Source organism: Canis lupus, chromosome 2 (assembly GCF_011100685.1).
Source record: "Canis lupus familiaris isolate Mischka breed German Shepherd chromosome 2, alternate assembly UU_Cfam_GSD_1.0, whole genome shotgun sequence".
In the NCBI taxonomy this organism is placed as follows: Eukaryota; Metazoa; Chordata; class Mammalia; order Carnivora; family Canidae; genus Canis; species Canis lupus.
Genome location: NC_049223.1, coordinates 7,880,619 through 7,893,266, shown reverse-complemented (window position 1 = coordinate 7,893,266; position 12,648 = coordinate 7,880,619). Strand labels below are relative to the sequence as shown.

The 12,648-nt window shown below is 51.3% G+C and overlaps 1 protein-coding gene across 1 annotated transcript; it reads left to right on the top strand.

Annotated features, from left to right (window-relative positions):
• The first annotated feature begins 9,016 nt into the window (after positions 1 to 9,016).
• On the top strand, positions 9,017 to 10,823 carry PTF1A (pancreas associated transcription factor 1a). The gene is made up of 2 exons (XM_038529606.1): positions 9,017 to 9,854; positions 10,262 to 10,823. Exons 1-2 carry the CDS (start codon positions 9,068 to 9,070, stop codon positions 10,462 to 10,464), a joined length of 990 nt encoding a protein of 329 aa, XP_038385534.1. The 5' UTR covers positions 9,017 to 9,067; the 3' UTR covers positions 10,465 to 10,823.
• Positions 10,824 to 12,648: the final 1,825 nt, after the last annotated feature.

Genomic DNA, 12,648 nt, shown 5'->3' with positions numbered 1-12,648 from the left:
AAATATTTACAGATATAAAGTTGGCATAAATTCTATTGTGTGTTGTTCTTTTTAAAATTTATTTATTTTAGAGAGACAGAGAGAATATGCATACATGTGAGCACGGGTAGCAGCAGTGGGGAGGCAGAAGAAGAAAAGAATCTCAAGCAGACTTCACATTCAGTATAGAGCCAACCGCCAGGCTTGATTCCATGACCCTGAGATCATGACCTCAGTGGAAAGCAAGAGTCGGCTGCTTAACTGACTGAGCCACTTAGGTGCGCCCCGATGTGTGTTGTTCTCTTAAAAATTTTTTAAATTTGTAAGTCAATACAATTCAAACTACCCTTTAATATGACAGATGATATGACTGTTGTAAGGACATTCGCCATTTACAAAGTTGACATGATGTTGGCTCCTAGCTTTAGTTCACTGTGTGTCATGTGATCATGCCTTTCTCTCATTTTAATTAATTTATCATGGAAACTACCATGATGGCCATTGTTTGTCTAGCCTGTTGTGTGGCTATTTCACCTTTTCTGGGCAAAACACAGTATCTGTGTATGTTCTTTAGCAATTAAAATAGCCTGTTTTTTGGTACCACCACAATCTTAAACACAAATATTAAATCAAAATTCAGACTCCAAGCTCAAAGGCAGGGCCAGCTTATAGGGTGGTCATCCAGATGGAGCACAATATGCTCATACTTTGTTGCCATTGTTTTTTTGTTGTTTTGTTTTTGTTTTTATTTTAAGATTTTCTTCATGAGAGACACACAGAGAGAGGCAGAGACATAGGCAGAGGGAGAAGCAGGCTCCCTGCAGGGAACCCAATGTGGGACTCAATCCCGGGATCACAGAACTTGAGTCAAAGACAGGCACTCAACTACTGAGCCACCCAGGTGCCCCAATTGTCATTGTTTTTTAAGATTATCATCTACACAAGGTCACAAAACTAAAATAAAAGTCATAATTTATGGAGCCTTAATATAAGAAATATGGATCCAAAACTCAAAAGTCCACAGAAAGGAGAGTCCAATGATAGGTTCCCGCCAGGACAAGCACACTCCTTGGTATGGAAACAGTTCCTTGTTATAAAGAGAGAAAAAGCTATAAACACAGTCCACTGATTAGAGAACCACGAGCAGGCTGTGGAGATATTGTATCATATAATAAGCCTGGCTTATTTTTCCTTCTGGTGAGGAAAGACCTCTGGCTTCTCCGCAGAGAATGGAGAGGCGAAAGGGGGAAAACCACTCTTGTACTCCAGGTCTGTCTCAGTGTGAGCCTAGCCAATGTCTCCGAGAGGTTACTGTAGAGGAGAAACAGGAGAGTATGGCCTATGTGAGCTGTGGTCTTCTCTGCACCCTCACAGGCTTCTCTCCATGGGCCACACTGTACAGATGGGCCACTCTTCTAGTCCCCACTGGATAGCCAGGAGCATTGGCAAAAGGCTATAACCAGGCCTAATCCTAACTCTTCCCTAAAAGATGTGAGAACAGCTGCATCTTCTAGTGTCAAGAGTGGATCAAGCTTTGTATTTGTTGATATCTTTGTTGAAATGTGTCCACTATCAATCTAGGAACCTGGGTCAACTTTGGTGAAGCCGGTAAGAATGATTCCCATCCAATTAATAGGACTTCTGCTTCCCACTGGCAATACATACTTGTCCAATCCACCAATGTTTACTGAACCTCTATTACTGCTAAGTGACTAACAGAGCAACTACTACTGTGTGCCTGGCACTATGTATGTGTTTATATTTGACTCACTTAACTCTCATGATAAGCAATGAGGAAGTAGTATTATAATTTTCTTTTGCATATGCAGAAATGGGAGCATTGATGGATTAGGTAACTTGCCCAAACAGCTGATCGGTAGCGGAACCACTGGAATCCAGGCAGTGGGGCTCCAGAGCCCACTCAACTCTGTGCTATCCAGCCTCTGTGGCTGGATGCCTGGGGATTGCAGTGGAAGGTGGGGTGCTGCTTTCCATGTGACAAAAATAGGCTTACATCTCTAGTGGCATCCAACTTGAGAAGGGTCTTGTGGTGGCAAAACCCAAGGTATAGCAAGGTACATGCAGGGTGCTGTTTTCTTAGAACGTGCAAGTGTGAAAATTGTACTCCTAGACTTTTGGGCAGTTTTCCCAAATAATTGATATTTCTTGACCATTAGTAGGCACTTCCCTGCTTGAACTAGACATGGTCTGGCATAAACTTCTTCAAGCAAGGTTGACCCAGCTAAGGAAAAATTTTTACCCTACAGTGGATTTTAAGGAAACAACAATAGCAATACTACTTCAGTACCCCAACATCTTCATAATGACTGAGTGAAAGCTAACGCCTTACTGATATGAGGTAGAAAAAAAGTCCGAAGGAAGTCAAAATCATGGCCTGCCAAGTAAGGAATAAAGTCAGATCACAGAACACAAAAGTATTCTAGGAGATGAAGTATGATCTGAATTCTGAGTTTTAGGAGTCAGTGATGAGCAAGTGAAAATGAAATTATACAGTGGAAAAGTCAGATGCTAAACCATCATGCGACCACTAAAACCTGTCAGTAAAGATATGGGGGAATGATGATGAGTTTCAGTCAAGTGAGAAACACAAGATACAAAACTAGAAAATACATGGAAGGAAATAGACCAAAATCTCCACAGTGGTCACCTCTGGGCTTAGGACTGGACAATGCAGACAGTGTGGTGGTTTTAAAGAATATTTAGTAATTTTAAATTTCCCTTATATTGTTGAATCCCTATAAGTCATTTGATACTGATTTCATGCAGAGGATCATATTTCATCCAGTGCCATCCCATTTCAGACATACCGCATCAGCGCTTAGACAATTACTGAAGGAGCTCACTCAGGATCTGGCCCATGAACAGGGCAGTCTGGGCTTTCTTGTCCCTGCCAGCCCTCATTGGTCCTATCTACTAGATGTTCTTTTTTTTTTTTTTTTCTACTAGACGTTCTTGCTCATTTTTAAAGATGGCACAAACTGATATCCAGGAGAGCTCTTCCAGGCTTATATGAAGAGATCATCCTCCAAAATTTCTCTTAAAAAAAAAAGTTCATCAGGGACACCTGGGTGGTTCAGTGGTCAAGCATCTACCTTTGACTCAGGCCATGATCCCGGGGTCCTGGGATGGAGTCCTAAGTCGGGCTTCCTGCAGGAAGCCTGCTTCTCCCTCTGCCTATGTCTCTGCCTCTCTCTGTGTGTCTCTCATGAATAAATAAAGTCCTTTTTAAAAAAGCTCATTAATTTAAAAACATTTTTTGCATATATATTCACATATCTCAGAAATCAAAAGTTCAAAACAGTCTGCAATGAAAAATTCTATCCATTAGCCACTCAATGCCTTTCTCAATGCAACTGACTTCATCAGTGTCTTAGGAATCCATCTAGAGATATTGGATGCCTGGCAAATAGATGCACTCACATATATTCACTATCCTCTTTTTTAAATGCAAATGGGAGCATACTAGCCACTCCTGCTCCTTCCATTGGATGGTGTATCTTGGAGTTCACATCACTACACCAAAAGCATTCTCGTTCCATTGTATGGCTGCTGACTATATGAATGTACCAGAATTCACTCAAGGCCCTCCAGATTGACATGACACCAGAAAACCCTGACTGACATGACACCAGAAAACAGCAGATTTTAAGGAAACTTTGAAAAGAAACAAAGCCCAAACTTCCTGTTTCTATTAATTTCTCTCTCTCTCTCTCTCTTTTTTTTTTTTTTTTTTTTTTTTTGTCTTTTCACTGCTCACTATGCAGGCCAAGATGCAGAAGTCTGGTAATAATGATTTTTGGTGTTTACATTGCTAAAGGTCAAACGCCTTTTGGAATAACAAGACTGAAGGACAAAGTTCAGAAGCTTTGCTATTCATTGAGTAAACCTTGGCATGACCGAAAACACTTATTTGGATAATTATATCAGCATTTTGGTGTTTCTCCCTTAAAAGATTAATGTTTAGCAATGGGAAACATAAAGTCAAGAAGGAAGAAGGTGGGTGTTCAGCATTTGGATGTTCTCTGTGTGCCTCCTGTCCTCATTGCCAAGTGGGACATGGCCCAGGTGGGGTTTTTCTTAGGCTGAGAAGCCTCAGTGTGGAGAATGTCTGATGGTAAAATCTGGAAAAAGATGCTGACCTTCTCCCTCCTTGTGCCACAGATCTACCTATTTCTACCTGTGGCTCCGTGGTGGCAGCTGTGGCACTCTGGGAGTTACTCAGCCTTTCTGAATCTTACTATTTGCAAATAATAGCAATACTTCCAGTTGGCCTCACAGCGAGATGTGAGGAGCAGCTTAGCCAATCCATGTGAAAATCCGATTGCATCAACTACATTAAGGGTAGAGACAAAGGAGGGGCAGAAAGATGCTATGTAACATATGCGATATAAAGCCAGACAAACCTAGTGTTGAGTCCTTCTCTTACTGGCCATGCAGCCAAGGATTGAAGGCCAAGCCTCACTTATTCACCAGATGAGGTAAGAACACCCTCCAGGCTGCAGAATTATGAGGGTGAATTACACACGTGTCTGAAAGTCCTCTGAAATGTGTCTACCTTTTCTAGCATTCACATTACTTCTTCTGCCTATCAGAGGATAGAACAAATATGAGGTCTTCAAAACAATTCAAGAAGTTCAGGCTAGAGCAAAGGACCGTAGGAGGGAAACAAAAGCAGAGAGAAATCCTCAGGGCATCAGAAAAATGGAACATTAATTACAGATGGAGGAAAGAGTACCCAAGGGGCATGGAGAGGCTGGCAGGGGTAGTTCAAGGAAGGCTTCAAAAGCTGTGTCAAGGAGTTCAGCATCATCTAGGTCTGTCATTTTCAGGATGGAACAAAGTGTCACGAGATCCCACAGTGGGCCTTCTCAGGGGAAAAACCGTCCATAATCAATACAGTGTGACTTTGGGCCACGAGAAAATCCCATGATCCCTTATTAAATTTTGCATACTTTGTCTTATGCCAGGAATTGCACTATTCAGTGATATCTTCTTCAATGTTCAGGAGGTGCTGGGGTATCCGCAGTGCAGTCAAGAGATAGGGAGGCCAGAAAAGTGGTACTTGGTAACCTGGGCCTGGTAACAGAGTCCTGGACTGTCTCCATTGCACAACAATATGAATATGCCCTTTATGAGTGGGCAGAGGCAGGGCCGGAACCTGCTCTCAGCAGCCAGTGGAAAGGGCACTGGGCTGAGGTCACCTGCTGTGTGACCTTAGGGAAGTCACTGAATCTCTCTGGGCCTCAGAAACCTTTCACCATTAACCCCATGATTCTAGTTTTCAAATCCTTTCCCAAGAGTATAAGGATAAAGAATGGGTACTCCTGAGGGTACTAACATGGAGAAAAGAAAAGTTTCACAGAATAGGGGAGTGGGGAGGAGTAGCAAAGAAATTGGAAACAGATCTAGGAGATCACAAACAACTGCCTGACATCACCTCTGTGTGTATTAGTGAGGAAGGGGACAATCTGGGTTAGGAGGTATTAACGTGGACCCATTTTCAAGTTGGGAGACAGACCATGAGTCACCTCCTCAAGTACCTGCTTGCAAGCACTGAATGAGGAGTATGGGATACTGTGGTTTCTGTGGACTTTGGGTTCCAGCAGGGGGGACGTATGCCAAGCAGGCAGGAACACTTGGAATGTGGGAAGGGCAAGCTGAAGGATGGAGAGCCTGCAGGTCCCATTCTTCATTAGTGCCCTTTGCCTGACACTCAGCCTGGGAAGGAGCCAGGGTCCTCGGCTCTAACCCTCCAGTCATCGGTCCCAAAAGCCAGGGCATGATGGGAAACAAATGAACAAGTGTTCAGGTCCTTGAGACTCCTGGGAGGGAGAACTGAGAGACTGGGGTGAGGGAGCAGACACCAAGGCTTCCTCAATGCCAGAGGCCCTTGCCAGAAGTTCTCGTGGAACTGAGAACCTCAAAGACAGTACAAGGCTCCTGAGCAACCCTCACACAAGTGTGGTAGGAATCAACCGGGTGCAGGACAGCAGGTGCCACTGAGCAACTTTGGAAAGATCTGGAAAAGAATCTCAAGGCCTCACCAGGATTTGGTACTAAGAAGAACCAACTGCCCCTGCCACTGCCTACTCTAGAGGCTGGCTGTTATTTTAAAATGAGGCAGAGGGGCACCTGGGGGGCTTATTGGTTGAGTGTCTGCCTTTGGCTCAGGGCGTGACGGGCCCTGGCCTGCCTTTCCCTCTGCATGTGTCTCTGCCTCTCTCTGTGTGTCTCTCATGAATAAATAAATACAATCTTTAAAAAATAAAATAAAATGAGGCAGAGCTTCCTTTGAAGGATAGGGGCCATCTCTCCTGAGAACAGAGAGTGGGAAGAAAAAGATGCCAGACCTCAGCAGTGGGTGGAGAGGCTTGCAGCTCAGGGGACCAGTTCTGTCCCTGTCTCACGAAGTACCTGGAACCTGTTGATCTTGTCCCTCTCCATGTTTCCCCACTGCCCAGAGGATCCACAAAATGTGGAGGGAGGGGCTGGAATGAGAGTTGGGCCTCTAGCCATTTCCTCAACCAATGGGTTGCTTCCAGAGGCAGAGGGCAGCCATCCACACTGCTGTGACCTCCAGTGACCCAGAGAAAATGTCCTTTATTAGTGGTGAAGTCTTTCTTCTTTTTATTAGAGAAAAGAACAATCATGTCTTACTTACATGCATGCCCACACCAATACTCCAGTATCAGCGTCTGCAAGCCTAGCCCTTCTTCCCAATAGGACTGGTCTCCAGACCGTGGTGAAGGGGGTTATGTCTGGAGCAAGTAAGTACCTCTTTCCCTCCTGCCCCATGCTCATCCACGAAGCCCCAGGAACTGCCCAGAATCTCCATGCTACTAGCTCTGCTCAGCCTCACGGGTTTCCAGGGCACTTATTATCTCACCTGGGTGCCCAGAATAATTTTCTGTACTCTACCACAAACTCACTGAGCATATGTAAGATGATTTTCTGTGCAAGCTCACTTAAAATCACATTGGGTAAAAAGATATACATATACTCACCTACTGTCTCCCCAAGCCCCTAGTGCCCCCCAACATATCCATGACACAAACACTTTCTCAAGATCCACCTAGATCTATCAGAGAAGGCCTCTCAGCCTCTTGAAGAGACAGCCTTTGTAGGCTGTAATCCAATCTTTCCTTCACTGAAGGGCCAGCAATATTTTGGATAAGGCTTTGAGGTCTGATCATTCCTTACTCTTCTTCCAAAGTCCTTAGATTGATCCAAGAGCATGCTCCCACTTAACTTCAGTCTAACCAAGTGAGGGAAGGAGATTGAGGGCCTATATTACGTAAAGAGAATAGGGTGCACACCACCAGCTGGCTAGATCTGGGGTCCTGACGCCCAACCCCAACAGCTTCCTTCTCTCTGAGGTGAGAAAGATAAATCTAGATGCAGGAAACTGCAGCTCAGGGTCTGACACAGGGTACTTGTGTACATTTTCACCACCTTAAGGATAACCATTTCACTAGGAAGGGGCAACCGCTGACACACGAAAGAACTTGCCTTAAAATCGTAAGTCTTTGGGTTAAAGTTACTCGGGGTTTTTGACAGTTCAGGGTGTGGTAATCTCTCATCTTCTAGTCCTATGTAATTTTTGCACACAACTTTTGGGTCTCAGAATTGAATCAAATGCAGTGTGATGTCTAAATCCAAAGAAGCGTGTTGAAATTGCTGTTCTTAAAAGGCCTGGCCTCGGATTTTGAGAGGAGCCTGAAACACCCCACACCCCCTCGAAGCCTCTGGTGAGACAACTGTCTGGAAAAGGAAGCGGCTGACCCACGAAGCCCTTGGCTCTCAGTCCTCTGTTCAGAGAACAGAGAACTTTACTCTCCCGGGGTGCAAGTTGGAGCTTGGCTTTTTACAGGAATTGCCCCGACCTTCAAAGGGTCTCTTAAGCTGAAGAATTCACGCTGCATCGCAGGCTGTGGTAAAGCGTGTCATGGGCAGAGCGCACGCGTTTTGTGTTTGGGTGTGGTTGCTGTTGTTGTTTAAATTTTTATCTTAAGGTCAAGAAAGAAGAAACCTCATTCAGGGACCGTCCCGGTGGCCAGCCGGAAAGGTGAGGGGCTCGGGCTCTGAAAGGGTTCACCCTCCGCCCTTTAACTTTCACGCCCTCCCTCCGGCCCGCTCCAGAGCAGACGGGTCCTTTGGCTTCTTTTGTATCAGGTTTTATTGCTCCGGCCCCCTAGCGTCTCTGGGTTTGCTCTCAGAAGAAAGGTGCCCCCCGGAGCCGCTCTCCGAGGCCGCCCCTCCTGGGTGCCCAGGTCTTCCTCGGGGCGGGGCGGGCGGGGGGGGGGCCGCAGGCTCGCGCCCCGGGGCTCCGCGCAGGGTCTGGAACAGCCGGGAGCCGCGCCGCGTCGCCTCGCAGCCCCGCCGGCGCACCCCGCGCACACTTGGCTGGGCCCTCGCGGCGCCGGGCGAGGGGCGGAGAGCCGGCGGGGCTCGGGCGGGAGGCCGGCGCGCGGCCGGGGTGCGGGTGGCGAGGGGACCCCTCCCGGGCGGCCCAGGCTGCCTGCCCGGGCCTCGGCGCCCACTGCCAGGAGGAGCGAGCTCCGCGGGCAACCCACGGGGCCTTCGGTGGCAGCGCCGCGCCCCGCGCCCCGGGGCGGCAGGGCCCGGCTTCGCGCGGCGCGCGGGGACAGCGGACGGACGCCCCCGGGAGCCTCGCCGGCGGGGCGGGCCGCGCGGGCCCCGCCTCCGCTTCGCCCCGGGAGCTCCCACTGGGAGGAGAGCCGCCCCGGCCCCCGCGCCGCCGCCGGGGCCTCGCCGCCCCCTCCCCGCCGGCACCCCGCACTCGGTGATTGGCTGGCGCCGCGGGTCCCTGGCACGCGCCTGTGGATGTAGTTATAAGAATCCTCGCGTGCCGGCCCTCAGCTCCAGCGAGTCGGCGCAGCCCTCCCCGGCGCAGCGCGGGCCCGGCCAGAGCCCAGCGGCCGCCGACACTGCAGGGAGGCCGGGGGCGGGCAGCGCGCGCCGGGCCCGCGAGGGAGGGGCCGCCACGTCCAGCTCCCGGAGGAGCCCCTGGGGCCCTGGGGCCCTGGGGCCCGCGGCGGCGCGGAGCATGGACGCGGTGCTGCTGGAGCACTTCCCCGGGGGCCTGGACGCCTTCCCGTCGCCTTACTTTGACGACGAGGACTTCTTCACCGACCAGTCCTCCCGGGACCCCCTGGAGGACGGCGAGGAGCTGCTGGCCGACGAGCAGGCCGAGGTGGAGTTCCTCAGCCACCAGCTGCACGAGTACTGCTGCCGCGACGGGGCGTGCCTGCTGCTGCCGCCCGCGCCCTCGGCCGCCCCGCACGCGCTCGCCCCGCCGCCCCCGGGGGGCCCCGGCGAGCCGGAGGGCGGCGGCTACGGCCGCGACGCAGGGGCGCCCCCCGGCGGCTTCCCCTACTCGCCCGGCTCGCCGCCCTCGTGCCTGGCCTACCCGTGCGCGGGGGCGGCGGTGCTGTCCCCCGGAGCCCGGCTGCGCGGTCTGAGCGGCGCGGCGGCGGCGGCGGCGGCGGCGGCGGCGCGGCGGCGGCGGCGGGTGCGCTCCGAGGCGGAGCTGCAGCAGCTGCGGCAGGCGGCCAACGTGCGCGAGCGGCGGCGCATGCAGTCCATCAACGACGCCTTCGAGGGACTGCGCTCGCACATCCCCACGCTGCCCTACGAGAAGCGCCTCTCCAAGGTGGACACGCTGCGCCTGGCCATCGGCTACATCAACTTCCTCAGCGAGCTGGTGCAGGCCGACCTGCCGCTGCGCGGGGGCGGCGCGGGCGGCGGCGGGGGGCCGGGCGGCGGCGGGCGCCTGGGCGGGGACAGCCCCGGAGGCCAGGCCCAGAAGGTCATCATCTGCCATCGGGGCACCCGTAAGTGCGTCCGCCGGCCGGCCCGGGGAGACGGGGACGGGCACGAGAAGGGCCCGGAGGGGCTGGGGGAACCGACCCACGGGCCGACCGACGGGCGGAGAGGTGATGGTCCGTGGGCGCCGGCGACCTGCAGCACGAGCTGGCGTCTCGCGGGGCGGGGGCGGCGGGGTGTTCCGCCTCTTGACCGCGGCTGGGAGGGCGTGCGTCCCCGACGGACCTGCAGCTCCAGGGATTCCGGGGAGGGGGCGCTGGGGGGCTAGGGGAGTGGAGGAAGAGGGTTCGTTCTGACGGTAACCCGAGACGCCCGTCCCGCCGCGGCGCCCAGGAGGGGATCCTAAAGGACCGGAGGGCACCGCTGGGAATAGAGTTGGACGTTCACGGTCTGTTTTCTCTTCTCACCTCCTCAGGGTCCCCCTCCCCCAGCGACCCGGATTACGGCCTCCCTCCCCTTGCAGGACATTCCCTCTCATGGACTGATGAAAAGCAACTCAAAGAACAAAATATTATCCGAACAGCCAAAGTGTGGACCCCAGAGGACCCCAGAAAACTCAACAGCAAATCTTCCTTCAACAACATAGAAAACGAACCGCCCTTTGAGTTTGTGTCCTGAGAAGTCCCAGACTCGCCTGAGGATCTGATTATGTCTCTGTGCATATTGTACATGTAAATATCTATAATGTAATTTAAGAATCACATTTTTTTTCTAATGGCAATCAACTGTTTGTTATTTATCTATTTATTATCCTGTCGAGTTAATGAAATAGACGATCTCTTTTTAAGTATATAATTTATATAATTTATCCTGATTTTCTAAAAAATATGCAATAGCCTATGATCTCCCCCAGCACCTTTGGCAGACCTCTGCGTTGTTGGAAGAACTCTGGCCGGAAAACGTCATGCTAATTTATTGCCAGATATGGCTTATTTCTAAGCGACGTTAATAAATGCGATTTACACCTTTTTCTAAAAGTTATTTGTTTCATATATGATGAGGGTAACTATGTTTTTAGAAGAATTAACTTAGTCTGTAAAAGATAACTGAACCAGACATGCAAAATGTAGCTATCTAGTAATAAACCTCGTTTTAGTTCGATTTTGCTGAAAGTGGGTGGGTGGGCTGGACCGTTAGGCCCCAAGTCTCCAAGAGGACCCTCCATCTGCATTTGCTGCCCTACATGGTAAATTTGGCCTGTATTTTTATCCTATCTTCCAAACACCCTAAGAGGGAAATAGATCATGGTGTATTTATTATTCCCATTTTTCAGAGGGGAAAGCCAGGGCCGGGAGAGGAATATGTGACTTACTCAAGGTCACCACCCCTACCCTGTCGAACCATAGGGCTTGAGGTGAATTGGGTCCAGGGAGAACAGGGGGCTACTTTCCGGGCTGGCCAAGGGAGGGGGTCACCGGTGCTTCCAAGGGCTGCCCTTGAGCTTGCCCTGTGACCCATCCCTTCTGTAGTAACAGCATTAGGTATGTGGACCCCGGAGGACTCCTCTCAAAGGAGACGGGGTAGACGACTGTGCTAAGGCCGGGAGACCCCTCGGATGCCTCCCATCAAAATCCAGAGTCCTTTCAGTAAGGCGAGGAGCCCGCTCCTCCGCCACTCGTGCAGCTGAATTATTTTTAAAACCGACTCCGTTTGGTCTCCAGCAGGATCTCGTCTTCCTTGGCAAGCAGCCTGGGGAGAAGGCGAGCCTCCCGAGGAGGGAGCCCCCTAGCGAAGGGGAGAGGCGCCGGGGCGCGGCCGGGGGCGCTCACTGGGAAAGCCCCGGAGACCCGGCTTCCGCGGGTCTCCTGCGAGACTGCCCGGGGCCTCGGGGCTCCCGGGGCGCCCTCCGCTGTGGGCCCGGGGCCCCGCGCGCGCGGCGGGCGCGCACCTTCCCGCGGAGTCACGGCCCCGCGCCTGCAGGCCCGGCCGCCCCGCCGCGCTCGGACAGCCAAGGTACGGCGGCGGATCTCCCCGGTCCCCACGGCCCTGCCGCAGGACAGTATGTCGGCAGCATGCTAATTGCTTTAACCTAGTTTCAGACCCACCGAGGGGTTCCTCGCGCACCGCGGGTGCCATGGACCTCGTCCAAGTGCAATTAAAGCGAGGCCGCGAGCCCGACCCCGAAGCGCGGCCTGGCCAGACCCGCGGAGGTTCTGGGTCGAGAAGCTCCCAGGAGGCCCTTGGCCGTGGACCCTCTCACCCCTTTGGGCCTTGCAGCTTCTCCCGGCCCTCCCCCTGGAAGATGGAGATTTCACACTGCAGACAGAATTTGGGAACGAGAGAAAATAATTCGATTTTGTCCTGTAATAGAGCCCCATTAAACATGAAAGTTGCTTTGGCACAAATGCTTCTATCAGGCATGTAATCTCATTACACTCATTAGAAAGTCAAATGTTAGGCAGACTTCAACTTAATTATAAGTTATGTAAGTATTGTACGGTATTCTCCGTCTGTGTAGACCTGCGTTTCAATTGGGTTGGGTAATGTGGCACTCCGCAGTTAAATAAAACACTACAATCATTGTGATGTGGCACCTTTTATTTTGCGTGCCACTTTTTTTGTGATTCAATGCTTCAACACATCCTTTAGTGCGGTGCAGATGAAGCGGAAGAGCCGGGCTGAGCCTGTAAAGCACCAGGGTCTCTATCTTGTCACTCTTCTGTCCTGACTTGGCAAGTCCCTTTAAACACAACCTTCAAAGAGACTGACAGCTTCTTTTTATTTACTCATAATCCATTCATTCTAGTGTAGCAATTCTTAAAAAAAAAAAAAAAACTGCAGCAGTAAAAGCAGAACAAACGT

Bases quoted from the DNA above. Each gene is read 5' to 3' on its own strand.
- PTF1A (XM_038529606.1), top strand. From the start codon at position 9,068: ATGGACGCGGTGCTGCTGGAGCACTTCCCCGGGGGCCTGGACGCCTTC. The intron at 9,855-10,261 runs GTAAGTGCGTCC...TCACCTCCTCAG, and splicing joins CATCTGCCATCGGGGCACCC to GGTCCCCCTCCCCCAGCGAC.